Source organism: Dreissena polymorpha, chromosome 5 (genome assembly GCF_020536995.1).
Source record: "Dreissena polymorpha isolate Duluth1 chromosome 5, UMN_Dpol_1.0, whole genome shotgun sequence".
NCBI classification, from domain to species: domain Eukaryota; kingdom Metazoa; phylum Mollusca; class Bivalvia; order Myida; family Dreissenidae; genus Dreissena; species Dreissena polymorpha.
In genome coordinates this window covers 3,711,052-3,735,710 of record NC_068359.1, presented here as the reverse complement: position 1 = coordinate 3,735,710, position 24,659 = coordinate 3,711,052, and the positions used below count along the sequence as shown (strand labels likewise).

At 39.9% G+C, this 24,659-nt stretch overlaps 1 protein-coding gene across 1 annotated transcript in view; it reads right to left on the bottom strand.

The window, feature by feature from the left end:
* LOC127881275 (uncharacterized) overlaps window positions 1-23,951 on the bottom strand; it is a 146,025-nt gene extending 122,074 nt beyond the window's left edge. Inside the window, 25 exon segments of the mRNA XM_052429021.1 lie at window positions 82-771; window positions 1,199-1,348; window positions 1,776-1,974; window positions 2,205-2,479; window positions 2,622-2,781; window positions 3,448-3,643; window positions 4,149-4,340; window positions 4,530-4,735; window positions 4,987-5,393; window positions 6,324-6,552; window positions 11,124-11,251; window positions 12,172-12,397; window positions 13,655-13,845; window positions 14,733-14,793; window positions 15,356-15,459; window positions 15,750-15,936; window positions 16,231-16,481; window positions 16,952-18,961; window positions 19,658-19,804; window positions 20,260-20,307; window positions 20,579-20,744; window positions 21,306-21,562; window positions 21,735-21,872; window positions 22,074-22,340; window positions 23,930-23,951. Coding sequence (XP_052284981.1) covers window positions 82-771; window positions 1,199-1,348; window positions 1,776-1,974; window positions 2,205-2,479; window positions 2,622-2,781; window positions 3,448-3,643; window positions 4,149-4,340; window positions 4,530-4,735; window positions 4,987-5,393; window positions 6,324-6,552; window positions 11,124-11,251; window positions 12,172-12,397; window positions 13,655-13,845; window positions 14,733-14,793; window positions 15,356-15,459; window positions 15,750-15,936; window positions 16,231-16,481; window positions 16,952-18,961; window positions 19,658-19,804; window positions 20,260-20,307; window positions 20,579-20,744; window positions 21,306-21,562; window positions 21,735-21,872; window positions 22,074-22,340; window positions 23,930-23,951 — 6,907 coding nt within the window.
* Window positions 23,952-24,659: the final 708 nt, after the last annotated feature.

Below are 24,659 nucleotides of genomic sequence, written 5' to 3'. Positions count from 1 at the left end.
TGAATAGAACAGAAATACATATTGTTGCGAATATTTCGGGAATAATTTTGTATTGTAAACAGGTGTATAGACTCTATATACCTTCTCCGCGACCACCGCTACCACCGTGGCCACCACCGGAAGAGGAAAGAGTTCCAGTGCGTCCGAGACCTGGATTGATAAGCCCGTACGTGCCAGACGAATTTGTGTTACGATCTGTTGCGCGGTAACCGAGATAGTCTGCATTAAGACTCCCGCCGGCGTCGATAGTTATGTTTGTGGAGTGAAAATACAGATGAGTACCACGCATGATACCACCGCCGTCGATGTGCGTGGAAATCGTTTTAAAGTTGATTCCGAGATCCTTAACAGGGTCTGTGATCATGTGAACGTATCCCCCAGTCTTCACGTGCAGAAAATCAAACGCGTAGTTTCCGGCTTTTAGACCGGAAGTTCTCCCTTGTTGGTACAGCCAGAGGTTGCCGTCGTGGTGCAAAGTGAGGTTCTTAATGTGAGCCAGCGTTCCGTTGAGGAAGATCTCAATGTCTTCCACGTACGTGTCCGGGGCAAGACCCAACACGCCGTCAGGGTAGACGTGTACGTTGAATGGGAGATCGATCTTCGGTCTTTCAAGGTCTAACGTCTGTTTTGCATCCACGTGCACGGCGCCGGTGCGGTCTCCTATCATGTTCTCGAAGTATATAGTTGCGTTCGCGCCCACTGGATTAGTCAGAACGGCCAGGTGGGCGTTACCAAATATCTGCAGCTCGTCAAACGTGAACGTGTTGGTTGCTGCAACGAGGAAGAACTAGACGTATGGGGTCTATTTTAAGTTTTAACGCGTGATAAGTTTATGGGGAAAATATTACCTAACGTTGTTGATGATTGTGATCTCTGTTTAAGAATTACCAAAACAAAAAAGGATTTTTTTTCATGAACTTCATAAATTATGATAAAAATTATACAAGCAAATCAGCAAATCTTTTTGAAAATATGTTATTACCGTATATTATACAGTAACAGGTTAAAATATGCGCACTTATTTAAAAGAAATAAGTTAACAAACAAACAATATGATTTATTATTTAGAATTATTAAAAGGCATACACATTGCATCATTTGCACATCAAAACGTAAACTATTGTAAACATCTTAACATCAAATATATGTATAGCAGTTCACACGATCTACCAACTATCGACATGTTTTTTAAACTTACTAGTTGGCAACCTAGTGTTGGTCCCAGCGTCAGGCAAAAACCAAGTGTGCGATGTGTCGGTCGCTAGGTTACTGTAGTCTTTGATGGCACCCTCTTCGCCCGGCACTCCACGGCCGAAGTTGTTTATGAGCAGCGTCGTGTGTTTGTGAACTGAATAATAAAAAGGAATCCAGCTTTTAAAAGAGAACTCTCGAATTCTTATTTTATTTTGGATGTTTTTTTTTTCAAAATCATCCATCTGAATAGTCATATACTTAAATTACGTTAATTTTCACAGTGGCTGCATAAAACAAGCCGACTATACTTAGATGCAATGTACTTAGCAGCACCGCTCACAAAGCTTCTCACATATAATACTAGTAATACCTTTAATATTGAATGTGTTGCACTTGGTATTGATTGCGTGCATCACTTATTTGGCAGTTTGTTTTATTTGGCATGGGGAAAGAAAACTACATTGAAAGTCTTGAAAGTCTCATATACTTGAAATATTTGAGTCTGCAACCCAGCACACGTATATCTACATGGTATACGCAGTGCAACAATTACAGTTTTGATAACAATCTTAAAAACATACTGTTGTGGTAAAAGAACGCCGTTCCGGAAGCACCGTCGCACGCGGGAGACGGTGTGTTGCCTCCGTAGACGTCCCAGGAACCAGTAAACGTGAAGTTCTTGTTGAAGTACATGGCGATACGGCCTCCAGAGCCACCACAGCCCTGGTTTGAGCCGTGAGCGGAACCATCCCCTCCGATAACTTGGAATTCACCATAACCCTGACAACATTCCATAACATCTTAGTGACGATTTTTCGTCGCAATTTGTGTGATATCGTCTTTAGATCTAAGCACGGACTGTCAAAATGCAGACACTTTCAAAGACATGTTGTATAGGATAATTCTGTGCATACGATTATGACAATTAAATGCACATCTTTAAACATTTCATCTAATGTCTATTGGTTTATAAAAAATGATGAAAAGAAGAAGGTTTTATGTATAGCTACCTTAACATTGTTGATGTCCATAAGAATAGAGCCACCGCTGCCACCTCCGCTGGAGCCGGTTCCGGCTTCGCCATTACAACTGATCTGGCCGTCGTTCTGCAGGAAATCGTCGGCGCGAATGTAGATAATACCACCGCCGCGACCGCCGGAGCCGGATACTGCACTACCGGTACCACCGGAGCATCCTCTCGTTACCGGTTGCACCGTCTGACCATAGGGCGCGCCGGTATTTGGATTGCTGGTACTCCCCCCACCTCTACCACCATGACCAGCGCCTTAAATATCAATACAAAATGGTGATTTTTGACAGACAAAAAAAAAGAGCGGGCTTTGTGCCATATTATAAAGTAGCTTGCGATAAATTATCGGTCATACTAGTTTTTGAAACTTTTTTATAATAGACATAAAACAACTAACCTGAACCAGAGCTTCCGGCAATGCCCGACCCTGTTGTGCAAGCGATCGTGTGAAGGTCACCAATGATCTCGCCAAGGTCATCGACGGTCAGTTGCTGAGCCCGTATGTCCACATGCACGGCGTGGATACGACCCCCGCCCTGAACCCTCAATGTATCCGCCTGAAAACCATTGAGAATGTGTACAATCATTGACTTCAACCAGCGTTTTGTTGTAACTTTAAAAATATATTTGTATTGCACTCCACCGACGTGCATCTTCACGTGCATCTTCATTGTAGTCCCTTGGCTACAAGGGATTATGACCAATATTTAACTTGAACTAGGATGTTTTAATATTTAACGCCGTTTTGTTTGCCGCGGCATACCATGGATTCTACGTATATAGATATTTGTTTTGTCGAGTTCTAACAAATGAGCCTATAACCTCATTTTAAGGCAGCATTTTCTATATCTTTTTTAAAGGCACTGATACTTAATCTTTCTTGAAAACGGGTTAAATTGTTTCACTGAGCGTAAGAATTTCGATTAATCTGAGCATTCGTGCATAGGTATAAACTAAGCTCTTAAGTAGTGAATACGCAAAGTGATGAATGAATAAAAATATGAAGTGTACATATTATCTGCCAAGCTACCAGGAGGCCAAGCGTATGATCCCAATAGCGCGAGCGTTCTCTAAGTCACCCATTTAGGCACCAAGTACTGGTTTTACCCGGGAAAAGGACTCGATAATGTCTCAAGAAATCCCAAAACGTCGATGCAGTTGAGCTCAAATATAGAGGCATTCGACTTAAGTACAATTCTAAATAAGGATTACATTCGTTCTACCTGAATGTAAATTTCGTTGGTCTCGCCGGTGAGATCCGGAGTTGCGGTGATTTTGCCACCGGCGGCGACGACGATGTTCACAAGGTCGAAGGTTCCGGGATCCTCCACTACGCCGGTGCGAGTCGTGGCCACACTGGAACCGAGGTACACGGAGCAGCCGTCACCCACTGTCATGTCATAACCGCCAATTGAACCCCTGTAACAGCGAGGCGGGAACGCGAATGAGGCATAGAATTAGCCGTGGAATATTTGTAGGTAAATCGTGGGTCATTATGTGTTGTCCAACGCTTAAGTTATATCGATTAAACATCACCCATTTACTAGTAAGTTTTGGTCAGCGTGAACACAAGCGAATCCAAGTTCATAGATTTAGGTAGGCCTATATGTTATTTATTAAATTTTTGAATGCTGTGTGTGTGCGACCTTTTCTAAGGTTGTGATATTACTACGAATAAACGAATCAATATTTGGGGGTGCAAGTCGCGAGAAAACCGGGCGAAATGCAGATGCAGTAATGGTCGCCCCGGATCACCCAGATGTAATCCGCATAGGCCGGTCCAAGACAAAACAATACGCTCTAATTACTGTGGGCCATGTGCATATGTGCTGGGCCCACGTAATTCTTACACTAACCTTTGACTTGCGTCAGTACAAGATTACTAAGTTAAACGCAACCCTGACACTACAGCTATTCGACTCACCATAGAAAAATGTTGATATTGTGGCAGATGAAGTCAGTGGGTAGCACGAGCTTGCCGCCCTTGTACACGTAGATGTTGACAAGCAGCTCCAGATCCTCAGGGTGCTGCACCACCGCCATCTGCCCGGGTCCAACGTGCAGACTGCCCGTGCTGTCACCTTCGAAGCGGAATGCGCGCAAAGTAAACGCTGTCCTATGGTCAATAGCGAAAATATAATAGTGAACATTTGATTTTGCTGTCAAAAAGTTATTGTGTCGTAATTGCTTTGGCATGTTTGAATAACATAGTATTGTGACAGTCAGTAAAATATTGCAAAGAAAGCTTTCAAACGTTTTTAATATACACAAGCCAACACGACTTTCAAGTATCACGATTGCATACTTCGTTAAATTCGGATGGATAGCTAGCGCAGCGCCCCTGACGATCCTAATAGTGTTCATCTCGGTCAGAGTTGAGTCAGCGATCCACGTCCGGCTCCCTTCAGTGGCGTAGGCCGCGTACGTTTTGTCCGCAATTGCCACTGTCGACAGCACCTGGCCGAAGTTGTCGATTATCAGCGTCTCGTTTTGGGCGCCAGACTTGGTGTCCTTTAATAAATATCCATTTTGTCATACATGAACAATGTATGAAGAAGCAAATAATAAAAGAGAAGCAATCAGTGATGAAAACTACCCTTGCACAAGTAATAGCGTAACACTTGCACGAACAATTATGTAATCCTAACCACGATGTATGATTGCGTTTTCGCATTTTGTTTCAATCAAACTTGAGATATGTCCAGTATATATCCGATACCGAAGGATTTGTTAACATTGCCTAACCACGTGCCCATGCGTACCTTTAAGTACACCGTCCCCGCTCCACCGATGCCGTAGCTCCCGGCTCCTCCCCTGGCATCCAGGGAACCAAACCAGTAGTCAGCGTACTTATAATAGACTGCAATACGCCCGCCACCGCCAGCACCGGTATCCGTTCCCCCGGCTCCACCGGCTACCCTAACGTTACCGGAACCTTCAATGTCGCGCGTATGGACAAGAATATAGCCGCCGCTACCGCCACCAATTGTATTACCGCTGCCGGCCTTTCCGTTTGACTCGATGGTTCCCTCTACAATGAGGAACTGTGTGATATCGAGCTCCAGGGCACCACCACCGGCGCCAAATGTGGAAGACGCACCACCTCCACCGGAACCAAACAGGATATTTGAGTTGATAACGTCACCGTAAGAATTACCAGCCGTTCCACCTGTAATTATCAAGTACGTCTTTTTTGTCATGCTTGTAAAAGACTTAGTGCGAACGATTTCAAGATCAGTGAACTATTTAAAAAAAGATTATGAAGTCTCTCGTTCTGATATATCACCAGAAAGAGCAAATCGTACGCCATATTAAGAAAACCAATTTTCTAGCTAAGTAGACGTTGCAAATCTATTTAAAATTGTGAAACAACTTATTCATGAACACACGCACACACACCGATGTCTTTACTAGCAATGAAAAAAAAACACGCTTTAAACTAGAAATGTGTAAAGAACACTGAGGGTCCCACGAAAATTAATTGGAAATTGACATTAGGTTTTTATATCTACAGTTGACAAATAGACAAAGGGTCATGATTCTGCCGAACGCGTGGCAACCATAATTCCTTTTAAATGATTAACTACATATTTAGGTCATTCAGCTGTTAAAGTTAGAGAGCAAACTGCCAGCCAATCAGTAAAAGAGGAGTTTAAAACAGAAGAAACCGACAGGGAGTCATAATTCCGCCCAAAACTAGTCGCAGCCAAAGTTATTTTCTAATGACAATCTATATATTAAGATCATTCAAATATGCAAGTTTTAATGAGATCTGAAGGATAGTTAAAAAGAAGTGGAAAACATAAGTTTGGGACTGCATATTATATATTGAAAAAAAAACAGACAAGTGGCCATAATTCTGGAGAACTCGTCGGAGACCAATTATTTTATCAATGATGATCTACACAATAAAGTAATTCAATTTTGAACGTTTAGAAGAGATCAAATATACATAAATAAAACAGGAGTTAAAGACACTAGCTTCGGAACGTACGGACGGACGCACATGTGCAAAGCTTAATGCCTTTTACTCTGTGAGGGGGGGGGGGGGCATAACAGGCTACACAACAAACTAGCACCGCTCGAAACAAATACTTACCATAGTTTCCTTTACCGCCTCGTCCACCGAAGCTGCCTCCCGCCTTATTGACGCCCACACCCGCTCCGTCAGTGAGCCCTGCTCCGGTCAAGGTCAGCGTTCCGAGCTTGTCGACCTTGAGTATGTCCGTGTGGATGTTCAGGTTTCTCGCCTTCAGCGTCCCTCCCGCCTCGATGGTGATCTGACCGCTGTGAGTGCCGCGGCGGACCTGTATTAACCGGAAGTTTGCCTGATTAAATGGTCACATAGCGACAGGGTTAAGAGTGAGAATTAATACTACTGTAATAGAAATACGAAACGGATACAAAGGTTTCACTCCTAACCGTGTTGTAAAATATTAATGTGTTATATTTTGCATTCATGTAAGTATTATGTTAGAGTGTTTCAAGAGTGAGAATGTCATAGTGTACAATGTCAGAGTACTGTAGTATATGATGATAAGAAAATATTCTTGACGAAAAAGTGAAAAAATGCTGAGTACGTTGTTCTTTAAATAAACAAGAGAACCATAGGCCCTAAGCCGTTATCTACTAAACGGGAGATGTGAGCTGTAACTTTCGAGCAATTTTTGTGATGTTTTCGGAACCTTTTTAAACTTTGCCAAAATATCATTAGAACAAATTTTCTGAGTAAAGCTCCATAAAGATGGGACACAAAATTCGAATTCTATACTTTCACAAAATGTTAAATGTAAATAAGAGCCAAATAAGGAAACTTGAACATTCTGGTAGCAATTGTTTTAGCCAACTAAAACCATTTTTAAACTTTGGAGAGATATCATTTAAACTAGTTACATCAAATGTCCGGCTGACTTTGACCCCATGGACATGATTTTAAAAATCTTGGTTAATGACCGTTTTATGATATTACAATCAAAATGCCAAAACCGCACGGTCTTGCCATTTCAGAAGAGATTCTTCAAGTTTTCTTGATATATATATATATATATATATATATTGGAAACTAGTAACCCCAATTCTTACTCCATGGGCAAAAATTTGACCAAACTTGGTAGAGCACGACCAAACGATGCTGCATGCCATTTACCCAACCTCTGTTCCTTGCGGTATCAGACGTTTTTTTTTTAAGTTTCCAGCATTCCGGTATACATATAAGTGCAACAACTAACCCCCGAGACGAAGCATATTTTGAATCTTGATATAAAGGAAAGAAAATGATAGAGGACCACCATACGATGTTACGTGACAACTATCAAATGTCTGTGTTTTTTAACCATATACTACTAGTATATACATCAAAGGGAAATACGTAACCCCCATGGTAAGCCGTTTTTTTTCCCCAGTGGAACAAACTTAGGAAAGGACTAGCATATGATGTTACATGACAAATGTCAAAACTATGGGGCATGGCTTTTTTAACCTCTGGGGCATTACTTGTACACACTTTGTAAAGGACTAGTAGAAGATGTTTCACTACAAATATAAAAGCTCTGTGTGGTTTCGCAGAAGATTTGTTGAAGTTTTCATTTATCACATCTATTATTAGCTCTGATGACATAATATGAATGGGTTAGCTTGATGTGAACAAGCGAGACACCAAACATCTAAGGTTACCATGATGTACCGTTTAATTAATAACCTTATTGATATTCCGTCTGACCACTACCTCCGCCCTGCTATATCATCAACCAGAGGCAGCAGTATTAGATACAAAGTACCATTCTGCTGAACTGACTACCTCCGACACTCCTTCTTCCCGTCAGCAACAAGACTGTGGAACCAACTGCCTAACCACCTTGTGACGGCTCCCAGTCTTGAAGCGTTCAAGGAAGGGATGACACCGAAATAAGTCACAATGAATTTGTAAATAGTTTTAAAAAAAATTAACTGCGCCACACGGCGATTTTTAAACCATTTTTCTTGTACGACAATGCCCCCAGAGAGGGATATAGTACAATAAACGAAGAGGAAAAAGAACTATGAAAGAGGGTCAACCAAGGATCATTCCTTTGAAGTTTCATTAAAATCTATCGAGTGGTTCAGGATAAGAAGTCGGTATAATTAAAATATATCGCACGGCCCACTCACGCACGGACTGACGGACAACAGAAAACATTGTATCACCAAAGTCCACATTGAGCACTTCGTTCTAAAGTGATATGGTTAAGAGATTGCCATTTTCGATTGTAGCTATCCTAATATATTTTTTTTAAAGCTAATCAGTAAAATTACCATGCATGCTAGTTAGTTACATACTTACCGGTATATATAAATTGTCATGTAACTACTAGTATATAATAAGCGCTTCTTTGAGCCTACGCGGATTATCAAATGTAGATCAAATTTTAAACAGCAAAGGTTGGCTTGATTCCAGATAAACTTGGAAAGTTGTCCATGTAAATTACCATGCATGCTATTTATCTTCGGTGAAACAAAGCGATCAAGGTTATACATACATGAGCATACGTGGATTAAATAATGCAGATCAAACGGTCAATAGTAAAAGTTGGCTTGCATCCAGATAATGTTGGAAAGTTGTAAACATACATATGCGATTGAAAAGCCGATTATAATTTCAAATCCTGACCAAATCCTGTCAAGTGATTACAAACAAATCCGGTCAAGTGATTACAAACGTTCAAGCAGAGAATGGACCTGGACCTGGAATGCATACATCGGTCTTTTAAATAACAACAAAATCGCTTATTATTATAAGCATAGATAAATATGTAGTTACGCATTAATTCGGTTCACCAAATTGTACAGAGGCAATGCGTTCAGGTTAGATCTGAAATACAACTACTATATACCGTGGCCCAGTCCAAGGACCCAGGTTTTCATCTTGATTTTGGTTGAATTGCGACCCGTGTCAGGCGCATTTATCTTGTCCTTATTAAATATTGGACGTTCTTGATATAGGTTTACAATACACCAACCTCAGTATTTCGTAAAGTCAGGTCTCAATATACTAAAGTATAGTTTATCCTCTCTTTTTTTGTAATTTTTGAACAAACTTAATTCATTATTGAGTTTAATAGTGAACACTAATATAATACTCTTTACTTAGGCTCTTACATTCACTTTTTATACGACCCCACGAGGAGTCTACCTAAAAGGTATACCCGCTAGCCAGACGATAGACATTTCAGTTATTATGACCTTGATCATGAAGCAATTCCATGTAAAAAGAAAGATAAACTGATGGACAAAGTGATTCTCATATAAGCCTTTCTCCTATAACTTCTGGTATACGCGAAGTAAAATGACAAATAACACGGTTAAACTTTCAGCTCATCCCTGAATTATGAACTAATTGCAAAGTAATGAACGAACAAAATAACGTCAACGCTGACGTCATTGCGACGTTACAACTAACTATGATGTTATGACATCGCTGCTATTGGACGACAGCGTCATTTTATCTTGCGCTTTGCCAAGAGATACATGCATTTATGATAGAAGCCTAAAATGGTTTTGTTTACATCGTTTTCGTTCAAGGAAAAGAACCGGTATAGCCATCGTGGAGAGCGTAGTGACGTAGCAGAGTCTGCTATTGTCAAGAAACGGAAACGTTCCGATAGATTCGAGGAACAAGGAATTTCCGCTACTGGAACTGAGTTCACAGAGCGAAAGCCAAAAAGAAGCAAACTTCAAGACATCACAATGTATGCTAATGTATGTTTAAAAGCTGCAGCCCAGAAGGCCAGGGCTAAGAAGAGGTACATTCCTGGAAGTTTCTTGACGCCGGCTGAAAAGGAAGAGCTCCACGACAGAAAATGGAAGCAATTACAAGAATTAAAAGAGCTTCAGTCAGGAAAAGCCAGCGTCGAAATAAGTATTGATTCCATTGTGAGTTTAATGCAGGTCCTCAATATTGCTGATCACGAAGAAGAGAATCGCAAAGCAATTGAAAATGAAAAGCTGGAAGCAAAAGAGAGAGAAATTAGACAGAGAATCGAGAAAAGATTATGGCTGAAGAAACAGTCTGAGCTTGTGGAATTCTCACGAAAAGAGTTAAAAGAAGTTGAAAATCTTCTCAAAGAGTTGGACGAACTTCTTGGAAATAAGAATAACTGTTTCAACATTGCCAATCTTGTGAACATGTCTGTTGCAGATGTTATTTATGATATTGTCAGGGTCCTAGCCAACCACACGATAAAACAAAATGATATTGACCAAATAAAAAGGCCACCGCAACAGAAAAAAGAATGCAAAACAGCCAAGCCTAAACATGATGAAAACAGCCCTCCATCGACAATGAAACCGAAGTTTAAATGTGTACCTATCTCTTTTCCTTGAAAGACACAATATAATACTTTACATCTTTTATTTTATCTTTCGAACGTTTCGGACATACAATACCAAATTCAAAATAAGAAAACAAAACCTATAGTGGGGAAATCTGGTTATTAAGTCACGTAGCTGACTTAATGACCCACCACCTGATGAGACTCATGGAGGGGTCGAAATAGGTTTTGAAACGTTTTATAACACGTGAATTTAGTTTAATTACCATAGCTTAGCTTGTTCTTTGTTAAATAATCTAATATGCATTAGTGACCCAAGCAAACCCCTTTACAATCGAAGGATTGATATAAGTACCTTACGTTTCATTCAGTGGCATGTCTCAAATCGTTAAAGAGTTATATGGAGCGAAAATCCAATTCAAAGACATCATCTTTAAAATATTTGGTCATACATACGATTTGGTCATTAAAACTAATTTCTTAAGTATCTTAGACTGCCAAAGGGTATATATAAATTTACATAATCTTTTACAAAATGTTGTTAATAAATCGGTTGGGGTATACAAATAGGGCCTGTGCGGGTGTAAACGCACCGTAAGTGTCCATATATCGTCGATCTGGCCGTATGTAGAGATGAGATCCAGCGTTCCCTCGTCCTGTATGGTGAGATTGGCGAACTGGTTCTCACGTACACCGTCCGTACCGAGGTTCACCGTGGAACCTGCGTGATAATGGATGCACATGTGATACACGTGCCTTACAAAATTGTTACAGCGGAATTATGGTGCATAATATATACTGGAATGGAGTCGCAACTTCGATATATTTTAGTTCGGCTTAAACTGAACGATATTGACAACCGTTATATAGTAGTATAATTACAAATTAAACGAACAAGTCAGCACATAAAAGGAAACACCTAAACTGTTTATGTACGCATCAAAACAAAATATGTAGAAACACACGAATCATTCCAAAAATAACATGGCACACACAACAAATATGTAATACGTTTTAACAAAGTATTTCCGTAACGTTTAGCGAGACGTCTGACACAAATACTGTTGTACTGCAAAGACCAAAATGAACGTCACCAAACGTGTTTTCAGTATCTCAGGTTAGAGTTGCGGTATGTTGAAATTTCGCCATAAAAAAAAAACTATAATAGGCGTGAAAATGCATGTGGGAAAAAAACAATCCTCAGAAAATTCGACTTAAATACTTCCAGGTGAACGGCATTATTTTATATGAAAAAGGAAAAGTGACATTTTGAAATTCACACCACTTCGACCTTCACGGGAATTCTACTGAACCGAGCACGAGATAACAAAGTTTACTTGTTAATGATGATTGGAGTTACGCCTGGACAATTATAAGTATGTCGATACTCGAATATGACTTTTATATATAGAAAAACATTATTCAGGAACGGTTTTTAAAAAACACGCAGGGACAAAGCGACTTTACTTATACTTCAGCTATAGTTAAACTGGAATGTTTAAACATGTGTAACTTCGTGTTCTATTAGATTAAAAAAAGATTATGCGCTGTTTAAAAGAAAATCAAAGTTTTAAATAAAATGTATGAATATTTTCTTTAAAATTGTGGATTCACGCATGCCAATTTAAAATCTACACTTACCAGTAGATACCAGCAAATGGGAGTTGGTGCCGTCAATCGTGCCCCAGAATCTCCCGGAAGAGGTTCGGAGGACGCTGGCAGCGCATGAAGTGGCAGACGTCGGCATCGCCAGCGCCTGCTGGTCGAGCGGCTTCCTGAACTCCACTGTGGTTTCCGGCCAGATCCACGTTGCGTCCTTGTAAAGGTACACCTCATACGAGACGTTGTGGCGCCTGTACTGAGACACCTAGGAAAACAAAGTGGGATGTATAAAGGGCTTGTTCTTACATGCGCTACATAACATTACTAAAGACCCCTTATTAACGCATTTAGCAAAAGAACAATTACGGTTGCATTAAACTAATTTTAAAAAAAACTCCACATAAAAAGTTGACCAAACAAAAACACCTTTAAAATAGCCGTAACAATTTACGAAAATATAAGTTGAGTAATGTTTAGACTGATCCCGGAACTCGCTCGAGTTTAGAAAACTCAATAATTTCTCGGTACAAACAACGCAGGTCCATTATATCAACACACGACGGCTTGATTTAAAGGGATCTTTTCACGCTTTGGTAAAATGACAAAATTGAAAAAAGTTGTTTCAGATTCGCAAATTTTCGTTTAAGTTATGATATAAGTGAGGAAACAGTAATACTGAACATTTACCATGCTCTAATATAGCCATTATATGCATCTTTTGACGATTTTAAAACCTAAAAATTATAAAGCGTTGCAACGCGGAACGATTGAATAATTTGGAGAGTTCTGTTTTTGTCGTTAAATTGTGTGCAACTACGAAGATTGCATATATCAGGTATAAAATACGTTAAGTACGTGTACTCGGCGGAATAGCTCAGTAGGCTAAAGCGTTTTTACTTCAGGACTCTGGCAGGACTCCAGGGGTCACTGGTTCGAAACCTGCTCCGGGCAATGTTCTTTTCCTTTTTTTAATTTTATTCTTGATTTTTTACTGGAGCTTTTACGATCCAATGTTTACATTTATCAATATAAAGCATTTAATGAATAAGTTAAAAAATGCCAACATCTGTGAAAAGGCCCCTTTAAATTATTACGGTTGATACGGTGTGTGAGTTTGCAATGATCTCAGAAAGATCAGCTTTATTTGTACAAGCAGATCAGAGTGTGTTTTTCGTGAGGTTGCTTTTCTGGGATACATCTTTTCTCTTGATACTACTGGGCATCTGATATGCAGATGTTTCCTTCATTTATTTTGATGTGTTCAGATCAATTGATTGTTATAAGAGGTGACTTGAAAATGTCTTGTTTTTTGTTATTTCCTCAGTATTTTCTCGTTATAATGAATTATAACAAATGGTACAGATAGATGTTTTCACGAGGAAATGAACGTCCATGGACACTTTCAAAATCGACCGTAAAGGAATCAGTTGGCTAAAATGCTTTAAAAGTTCATTCACACGAACTACAGTGTAGCGACCCAGCAGCATTTCAACCATGCTACTCTTTGCCTGATAATACTTACGTCAGTCAAAATAAACTTCTGTCCCGGTCCGATATGCAGATGGCCGGTGTCGTCTCCATACATGAACTGCGTCTGTAGGGTATTTTCGGTTCCGTTGAACGCCAAGTGCGCGCCACCGTACAGTTCCACGTGCGTGAAGTCGAACGTGTAGCTGCCAGTGGTGTCGTCAGGGCGGAGGAAGGCGATTGCACCTGAATGGTGAAGGAGGGTATGGATATCATATTTGAAATAAAGAGGCCTGTTATCAGATTTTCGTTTTAAAAGATAATGTCATAAAATGAATTACCTAATCCAACTGAAATATATCCAATAGTTTTAATCACTGCAATAACAAGGTTAAATATAAACAAAAAGATTTTTGTCTTCGGTTCGAACCAGGGAACTCTAGTAGAAAAAGCTAATGCGCTACAACAACGTCACGATGGTTTTTGCACGGATAATGCTGAATGAATGGCTGGACATAAGAACATAGGTGAAAACAGCAGAAATAAGTTACTTAGAATGTACAAAGTTTACCATCCGAAAACTTTTAACACATGAGGTCAACCTGCACTTTCCAGCAACCACCCTTGCAATTATTAAGACCTTTTGCCTTTTTAAGTGTATCTATATCCCAAAAAGCAAATTCTTCTGCGTTACTTTAAACTCTCACTGGCGAAATACTACAATTTCTCTGACTTTGTTAAGATCTTGACCCCAACTTACACAAAATGTACCACGTATAGTTTATTTTATTAAGTAAGTAGCGCAATAATTTTGCTGAGCTTCAGCTTAACCCTTTGCATGCTGGGAAATTTGTCGTCTGCTAAACTGTCGTCTGCAGAATTTCTAAAATTAGCATTTTCTTCGATTTTTTTTCAAAGAATACTATCAGAATAGCAAACAGTTTGGATCCAGATGAGACGCCACGTTCTGTGGCGTCTCATCTGGATCCAAACTGTTTGCAAAGGCCTTCAAAATTCGGTTCCCGCACTGAAAGGGTTAACTTGTTTTTCTAGCATGAATGCATAGACGTGTTTTTGTTTGTATTGCATCTTTTTGGAAAAATAATAGTTAAAACTACAACATATAGTCCCACCTGTGTTGAGATAAGCATTATACTCAGTGGCCCCAGCCGTTGTGGAAGTAGGCTCAGTTACCTAGGGGATAAAACAATAATCAAATGAAAAACACAAACGAATCTCTGAACTAATCAAAAGAACAGATCGACTCTAATAACACTTTCAATAGTGTGCATGAAATAATAGTGAGAAATTTCTGGATATAAGAATAACTGATTTTGACAGACTTATAAAGCTATGATGTAATTCTAAGTGCTGGTAATAAACTTTTATAGATTACACATGAAACAGATAAAAGAGTTTGTTTTGTCAAAACGTTGATTATCATCAAAGAAAGTTTTAGTCCACAAAGTATTATTATAATTATAGAAAGAATTTATTATTTAAATTATTTAAAGAATTTCAAATAGTCGCTAGTGTAAATTACTACCGGTACTCGAAATCATATGCAAATGATTAACGTTTAATGCAGCTGAAAAATGAGTTAATACGTACGTTAATGCATGTTGATGTCACTTAACTAAATGCTGTACTGTTGGTCAGAAAACGTTCAAAATGTCCAGCAAATCAATAATATACGCGCTCACCTTGGGCTGCTGACAGCGGTTGTCAACCCTGAGTCAATAATATACGCGCTCACCTTGGGCTGCTGACAGCGGTTGTCGACCCTGAGGTTACGGATGTCGGTTCCTTGGAAGTAAGAGACGCCAGGACCACCGGCCTCGCCTTGAGCCGAGGACCCGCCTGCGTAGCATAGGGAGACACGTATGGGGTTTGAATGTAGAAGATAGAGTTGGTACAGGACCAGTGCTATACTTTAGCTTATCATTTAATTTATTTAATTAAAGTAAAATACAAAATCTAAAATATGGCATTATTTCACATACTAAATTTATATCTAAAATGAAGTTAAAGACAGAGACCTATTCATTATGTCTAATATATGATGATAGCAAAACACTAAACATTAAAAAAATCAACATTAATATGTTCAAATCTTCAACATAGAAATGTATTAACTACAAATATCACACCTTTCGCCTCTACGTAACCCGACTGATATTTGCCAAACTTGAAATACGCGTGCACGCGACCGCCGGCACCACCGCCGCCCATGTTTGACGCGGACCCGCCGTTACAGTAGATCCTTCCGGTCAGCTCAAAATTGACAACGCTGTTCATGTAGATATTGCCTCCTGCACCACCTCCCGAGTGACCGTACTAAATGGTGAGAGATACTCAGTTTTAGCAAACTACTGACACTTATGGTTAGAACAATTAATGGATAAGTAATTAATGGATAAGTTCAAGAAGGTTTTTGTCGATATGAATAGAACATTTTTATAACACAGATTTTACGATCAAATTAATAATATTTGCTAATGTTCTTTATTCCAAAAACGCTAAAAAAAAAACTCACAGCGCAGTACTTATCGTAAAAACATATTGATAATCTAAGGTCAATCAGGAAGCATTCGTTCAAAGCAAGTACATATTCGGATGTAAAAAGTATACCGTCGATGCTTTTCCATCCGCCCGGACAGTACCGCTGATGATGATGTTTTCAGTCGCATACATGTGAACGTAACCACCGCCGATGCCGCCATTGTTTGAGCCCGGAGTGTAGCTTCCGCCACCCGAACCCCACTGGCTCTCCCGGAAGATGTCGCCGTACGCCCAGGTGGCCTTCGTGCCTCCGCTACCCTTGCCGCCTCGCCCGCCGTGACTTCCGCCGCTGCCGCCACTGGTGGAGACCACACCCGCACCTGCAAAGTGAATGTTAAAAAACAAATTTTTTTGTGTTCGAAGTTACCTTGTTTATGTGTGCAAAATTGTATTTGGTTTGAATAATTAGCCAATCGACTTACTCCGGAACGGATTAGATTTTGGAAAAAAACACTACTTGTTTGTTGATACAACATTGATATATTCAACGCCTTTTCAAAATTACATACCGTGTCAATGTTATAAATTAAATGAACCTATCAAAGCTGGATAAAATGCGTCCGTTGTTTGTACCGGCATAATAAATAGGGTTCTCCAAAGTATATCTGGATAAAATCGCACACGCATAGTTCAAAACAGTCATGTTGTGGCATATTTAGTCCACTGTAAATTACCCTTTTATTCAGATGTCAGCAATTACTGAAATTTTGCCTTTACATGCTTATCTTCTTTCTCGTTAGCGTTCAGACAGTCTGTATCAACTTTAACTTCCACCTCATAAGTATCATACCTGGTCCTTTGTCATATAGGTAACCACCTCCCGTTACGTCAAGACTGCCAGAAATTGTAATATTCTGACAGAACTGCTTCCCGTCTCCGAGCGGCCCGATGTACAGGGAACCTGCGCGTAGAGTACCGTGAACGTTCAAAGTCTTATACAAGAGCTGCGTAGCTTCGCATCCTTCACTGGTCTTCTCAGGCGTGCGCTGGTAAAACATGCTCATGGTTCCGCCGGACTCAACCGTGCACGTGAATCCTTTCAAGGTGTTTGGACGTGTGTATTCTACCAAGCCTCCGCTCTCCACGGTCAGATAGACGATTTTGGATTCGTTGTACGGATGACAATATAGACGACCAGACACCTTGAAGGTTGTGACGTCCCATACCGTATTTCCGGAAATCCACTGCGATTGAGATTCCATGTCAATGCTTACAGCGGTTACTGCCGATTCTGAAACCCAGTTGGACGAAAGCAGCGAGTCAAATTTGACCGTGCCCTTGGTGTCTATGTGGACAGACAATAACGTTTTAATTGATGTCATATTAACTTTACCGTAAGCTTCAAAGTACCCGTTGACGTACAAGTAATCAATTATAAATGGTCCATTTGGAAGAAAATAGAAGGAACCGTTGACATTGATATCCAGGCGATCCCACCCTGCGTAATCCCCCACGTAATTTGTCAATTTTCCGGCCATGATATCGCCATACAACTTGAACTCGTGAACTCCAATAACGGAAACGCCTGTCCAGGCTTTGGATGACTGAGCCAACGAATCTAACGTGATCTTGCCGCCGTATTCGAGATGGAGAGATCTCAGCTTATCGATTGAGTACCCTATCAACGTCAGTGGCTTTGTTGACGTCATAGTTCCGTTGCAGTATAGTTCGTCGACTTTATAGTCGCCACATGGTGTGAAGACCCAGGATCCGTAAAGGTTGACGCTTATTTTGTCTATTCCTTTTCCAATACTGATGTTAGATGCGGTAAACGTTTTGTCGATAGTCAACGTACGTACATTCAGCGTGCTGCATGTGCTGTCAATCTGAACGCCATTTTTCCGTCCAGGCAACGAATTTGTATTCAATTGCAAAATACCGTTAGGATGGTTGATAACAAATGTGTTTATCCTGTCATCAGCAGTGGTCTTTGATTTAAATGTCGCTAGGTTGTTAACGTACATTTTACCAGAGATTCCAACGGTGTCAGCAATAATTGGGCCGTCGGCTGTCATCGTAAATGTTCCCGCAGTGCCTACCATAAATTGGGTAGCTCCTTCACCGAAAGAAATCACACCCGGGGAGAAAACACCGTTGATGGTTATGACGTCACATTCCATGGTTATGACGTCAATTGTGTTGGGCCATGTGAGAGTACCGCCTTCAAGCAAAAACTGCGTGCACGGGTAGACGATGGACACGTGCTTGCCCAGCTTGACAGAGCCACGAATGTCAATTATTCCGCCAAGATAAAGGTCAGAGGAGCTAGGATTGAACTCAACTGAACCCGTTGTACCGACAGTAAACTTCGTTAAATTTGTAATGCTCATGTTACCACTTACTTTGAACGCGCCGTTCACTAGAATCTCTTTGACGTTGAGATCGAATACATGGTTGGGGTTTGTAATTGTTAACGCGCTTAAAGCACCTACTTTCAGCCCATACATTGTACTACCAGTCATTTCTGTTGAATCTATAGTAACTTTTGCGGGATCTTGTAAGGTCAGCGTTTGATTCTCCGGGAGGCCGAGTAACAACTGTCCTTGTATGAAGGTGGTTCCTACCAATACAGCTTCATTTTCCTTCCCCAAAACGAGACTGGAGCCAGCAAAAACGTGCGCATGTGTCGTGATCTTCTGCGCGACTTTCAGAGCGGATTGTTCGATGACGTGAATCATTGAGCGTCCGTCTCCATAGATGTTATCCACGCCAAAATTATCGGCGAAGACGAGATGTGAGCCGTCAAAGACCAGCACCTCCTTCAGATCGTCGTGGAAGTCCATCAGATATGCAGCGCCTCCTGTAACATATTCATATCAGTCGCGTTGTGAGAAAACGGTATTATATAAACGTGCGCGAAGTGTCGTCCCAGATCAGCCTGTGTAGTCCGCACAGGCTAATCGGGAAAAAAATCCGCTTAAACTGGATTTTCATGAGGAAGAGTCTTCCTTTAAACGAAAAAATACAATAAAAGCGGAAACTGTTGTCGATTATAAGCCTGTGCGGACTGCGCAGGCTAATCTCGGACGAAACTTAATGCATATGCACATGCACTAAACCCCCTTTTCACAGAGCGAGGCTCATATTTGAAATTGTGTCTCTTGCTTTCGTGTCAAGTATTAGGTTTGTCGTTCCTATTTGCGTAATGGATATGTTAAGTTTCGACAATAGTGTTAGGTTTTAATGTGAACCGCTTGGAATTATCTGCATCTCTTAATGATGTGACGAATAAAAAACGTTTTCAACTTAAAAAAGCATTTGGGACTTCAAACAATCTTTTCATTTTTAAGCTAAAATAATCGAATATTCACGAATATATCGAATACATCAATAATAATAACAATAATAATATAATATAATAATAAATATTATTATTATTATTATTATAAGTTTTATTTTAACATTAAATATGTTCATTTTACAATTTCAGAGAAACAGAGAAACGCTACGTCGTATTCGAAGCCGCTATACAATGCATAACAATGCTGATATGAACCTTGTTTGATGACGTCAAGGACAGTGGTGCAAGTGGTGCCATTCTTCGTGTACGGAATGTTGGTAGGCTTGCCGTAGTTGTCGATGACCAGGGTGGACACAGTGCCCTTACGCCAGTGGAACACTGTACCAGGACCTCCGCTTCCGGCTGACAAATAAGGATGCAACGTTTTAAGCCCCTTGCACGTATTAAGTGTGCTAGTGTTTTCATTCCGTTAACAAAGACTTCCTGTTCGGAATACACAGCAATACATTTTATTAAGTGTCGTCCCTGATAAGCCTTTGGGGACTGCAAAAAGGTTGCATGGCACAGCACTTAACGCACCTGTATTAAGCCCCTTTTTCATAGAGCGTGACAAATGTATCACCTGACAGAGTCTACGCGTCTAGTAGAAAGGTATTCCGAACGGTCTATACGAGTGAGTAGACCATTTGTTAACATGATTACGCAGATACGTTAGCTACATGTCTTTTACAGGATTACTTTCTTTGTTCAAAATTAATGTATGCATTCCCCGTTTAAAATGCCTAACAATGGTTTGGGTCGGCTGAAATGAATACTTGTTATTACTTTTGAAGATGAATACGAAACTATGCGTGTACCTTTCGTTGCAGCTGCGCATATCCCAACTGGTTCCAGCGATGTTGTGCCTGTAGGATAGAATACAAAGAAATATAATAGTACACTTAAGGCAATATATTGATTGTTAAATAAGAAAATAAGCAGTTTTGTTGCTTCATACGATACGAGGGCGCTGCTTTTGCCCGCATCAGGAGATTAATCTTTCAGACGTTTGTAGAATGTGTAAGTCCAGTTTCATTATCAAAGAACTCTTAACGCAAGAAATTATTCGCGAATGCCACACCTAAATAGTCAGTGCAAGTTTGACACTATCTGATAATAAGACGACAGCTTGCTTACCGGGCGCATAACCTCGCAGTGCCATGGCTAGCTCGATGGTACCTTGCCAGCTAGCAGGGTAGAGTCGAATCTGTCTGGTCTTTATGGGGTACGGCAATGCTACGGTCACCGTACCGCCGCTATTGATGTTCGCCGTGAAAACGTAGTTTTGATCACCTACTTGGACCTGCATAGAATAATGCACACTATTTAAGTTTAAAATATGTTAAAACCACAGGTGGTTAGCGTGTGGCTATGATATTAATTAGTGAAAACATCATTTTGTATGATAAATAATCATATTATAACGAAAATTCAACTTTTCTGGGAAAAACAACAACAATTTTCATTATCAATCAATCATTCAAAATGATGTTTTCACTAATTAATATCATAGCCACACGTTAACCACCTGTGGTTAAAACACGATTAGCTGTCAACTAAACGAGACACGTATTTCAGACTCGTCAACAAGATTCATAAAACAAAATATAGACGCAATCTTCATCGAAAGGCGAGGATGATGAATGCGCAGTGACAAGTTTTACTTATAATCTAACAAAGGGCAGATTAAATTAAAAACAGAAATTTTTTTTTGCGGAAATATTATTATTTATGATTTTTTTTTAAGAAACATTGTTTTAATTTAGGCACTCAGTTTCAATTTTGAAGGAATGTTTTAAACAAATGGTTGGGTATCACGAGCTTCAGTAATGTACAAAACACTTGAAAACGCTTTGGCATTTACCCAGGACGCCGAGGTCGCGTTATAGTAACGGACGGTGTACTTCGTGATGTAATATCCCGAGGAGCCACCGCCCTTTGTGGACACTGCTGTCACATAGCTGTCAGCGTTAAGTGACGCCTCCAGGTAAGCACCGGAAGTGGATGTCGGCCGCCACCCCCTGTTTGCGTCGTATCCCAGCTTTCCGTACACCGTACCGTAGCTTGACTGAGCGGAAGAGGCCCCAAATCCGCTAATTGTGAGATCGCCCTCGGTTGTGCCTGAATGATTTGTCGGTTTTGTGGGTGTGATTGGACACTTTTTGTTTGAACATCATAATCAGATTCGTTCACACGTGTGTTTTAATTTATTCGTAGTTTATAAATAAAATGTATAAAACCCAATACATGTCATCTTTTAACCTGTTTCTTTCTATTTAAAGTACATGCTTACCACCAAGACCGCCGTCTGCCAGCGTTTTACCCAAGAAAGAGTAAAGTTGTGCACTGTGACCAAGCGATATCCTTCCACCACCACCGCCGCCGCCGTCACCAGCGCCGTTTCCACCGCGAACGGAAATAGTGCCATAACCTGTATACAGTCACCCGTGTACACAAACGAACACACAAACACGTAATATGCCTGTGAAGACCAGGATAACAACACATGCGTAATGTTAATAGACTTTTCGCAAATCTTCGCACGTGAATAGAGTACAAAGTCGTAAATATTTTGCTTTAGACCTATTATCACACCGCAAAAAAGAGTAAAACAAATGACTGTAATACTAACCTTTTATCACGCTTGCTTCAAGATAGACACTTCCACCGCTGCCGCCACCGCCATTCGACATCCCGCTACCCCCGTTGGCAGACAGGACGCCGTCGACAATAATATCTGAGGTCGCCTTTATTGTGACGGCGCCACCTCCTTTCCCAGCCCCGGCGCGCCCACCTGGACTTCCGGGAGTCTGTGGTTCAGAGAAACTACCGTAGGCGACTGCATCCGTGATGCTCAGGAATACTCCAGCGGGGCTACCCCCGCGGCCTCCGAAACTGCCTGAATAGAAAATAATAATAGAACTTAAAAAAAAATTCAGTAAAACAAGTTAAAGTTTTTACCTAAATGACCAATAAATGCAAAACTTATTTAAGTCAGCATTCAGCCATAATTCATCATATCTTGAGAACGTTCCTATTATTGAAAGTCGTTTAAAATGTGTTTAAAATTTTGAGTATGTAAAGTGTATAACTATTTATAATATATTATGTTTTTATTACAAGTAACGTATACTGTTATTGAATAGCGCAAAAAATGTTTGCAACATATCTTAAGTTCTTTTCTAATATCTAGTTAATTTGAAGCATTTACGGTGAAAAAAATCATCCGGTCAAAATATGGACAAGTGGCTTAAACTTAAGTTCTTGTAAGTAGATGTTCAAACTATTACATAACAGCTATATTGACCGGAAGAGTGAAATGCGCTTTTGACCTTGATTAAAAGCAATATTTGGTTATCGAATTAAGTAATTCACTTATTCAAGGTATTGAAATAAATTTTTAATTAATAAACTGACACAATATGTAAGTATCAGCAACTGATAAATTAGTATGTGGGAAAGTTAAATGCAAAACTGCACACAAACAATTTATTTTATGAAAAAAATGCCAGTAAACTCTCAAGAGTTCAGAACAGAGTCCCTTCTTTCCAAAAGTTAATGCAAACAGTGTTAAAACTGTTTGAATAAAAATGCGGATATTTTTACGAGAAATAAGCTACAGCAATATTTACGTTTGGCATTTGTTAAATTTAGTAAGTCGTGCTGGAGTTGAGGGGACGTCTTTAGGAATCGCCCTTAAACTAAGCATAGGGATTTTCTAAAAAGAAAGTACATTGGCCAATTGTTAAAACGCTACCCTTCACAAAGACATGTTGACTGCTCAGTGTTAGCTGGCGTCACATATTTTGCTATCTTCATATGTAAGAATAAATTTGGATACCTTACGGTTTTACTCGGTATAGCATTCAGCCGAGGAATATGAAATAGTCAAGGTCAAGGTGACTCTTACTCAAAATATTATAAACATGTAAATACTAAGCTCAATTAATTGAAAACAATTGCATCAATATACATGAAAAATAAACTCAATAAATAGGTACTTTGTTTAACTTTCTCTAAAGTGCAAAAAGTGTATATTACACATTTATTTCTAGGCGACTTGTTTATAATAACGGGTCGATAAGTCAAGATTTTTCCTGTTACACACACTTGTTTTTTTTTTGCGTTGTTACTCCTTGATCATCATTTACCAATTTTTCATTAACCAACATAATGCTATGTCAAGCGTTATACCTACCTATGCATAACAGAGAGTAATGAAAAAAGTTATGTTCGTATGACAATGTTTTTCCATTCCAATGTTAATATTTGAAATATAACTTAATACGAGTTTCGTGCTTTATAGCTTCGTTTAGACACGTGTTTGCCTAGGTTGATAAATGCGGACATACATGTATATCGTTACTCGTTGTAAAACTTGTATTTGTTAGAAATCTGGTTTTAATTGTAACCAATGGGGTTCGAAGAAAAAAACAATGCTTATACGGAACAAACATTACAAAAATGACGTCTTCGTTACCTCCTGACCCGAGACTGCTTCCGATGCCATCTCCTGAGTCCGACAGAGCGTCAGCAGTCAATTTCCCGCCCGCTTTTATTTCAAATGAGGCACATGATATAAAAGCTTTCGCCGCATTGACACTGATCGTTCCGTACACCGTAACGGCTAAGTCTGCATTATCAATATTCTCTGATAACGTGCACGTCGTTCCGGACGGAACGTCTAAAACGTTATTCGCTACCAGCGTGTCGCATTCGGCGGCATTAGAACCGCCGACGACGAAAATTGCTACAATCAAAGCTGCTACCCAAACGCCTGCTGGCGTTGGAAACATTCTTGAAATCAATGCTGTCGCCGAAATGTTTTTTTAACGTCGAAATAACTAGTTTTTTATATTGCGACCGCTTCTTAAGCAAGTCGTCGCTGTTATGGATTAACAACGATCACTGAACAGTTTATATTAATCATTGATCTATTGACCGATTGATCGGATTATTTGAATGCGCGCGCAGCAAAAAAATGGCCGCGTTTCAAAAGGGCGATTTAAGGAATAAACTACATCAACTCAATTTTAAAGCGGACCAAATCGTCTCTCTCTATATATATATTTCATATAAAACAATACGAGCGGGCGGAAGCTAGTCGGACACGTAGATCTTGCTTCCACGCTATATTTGATTTGTTGCTCTATATTAATGATGCATTTTGTGACATTTGCTGCATGTGTATGACAGAACAAAGAAATAAAGAAAATAT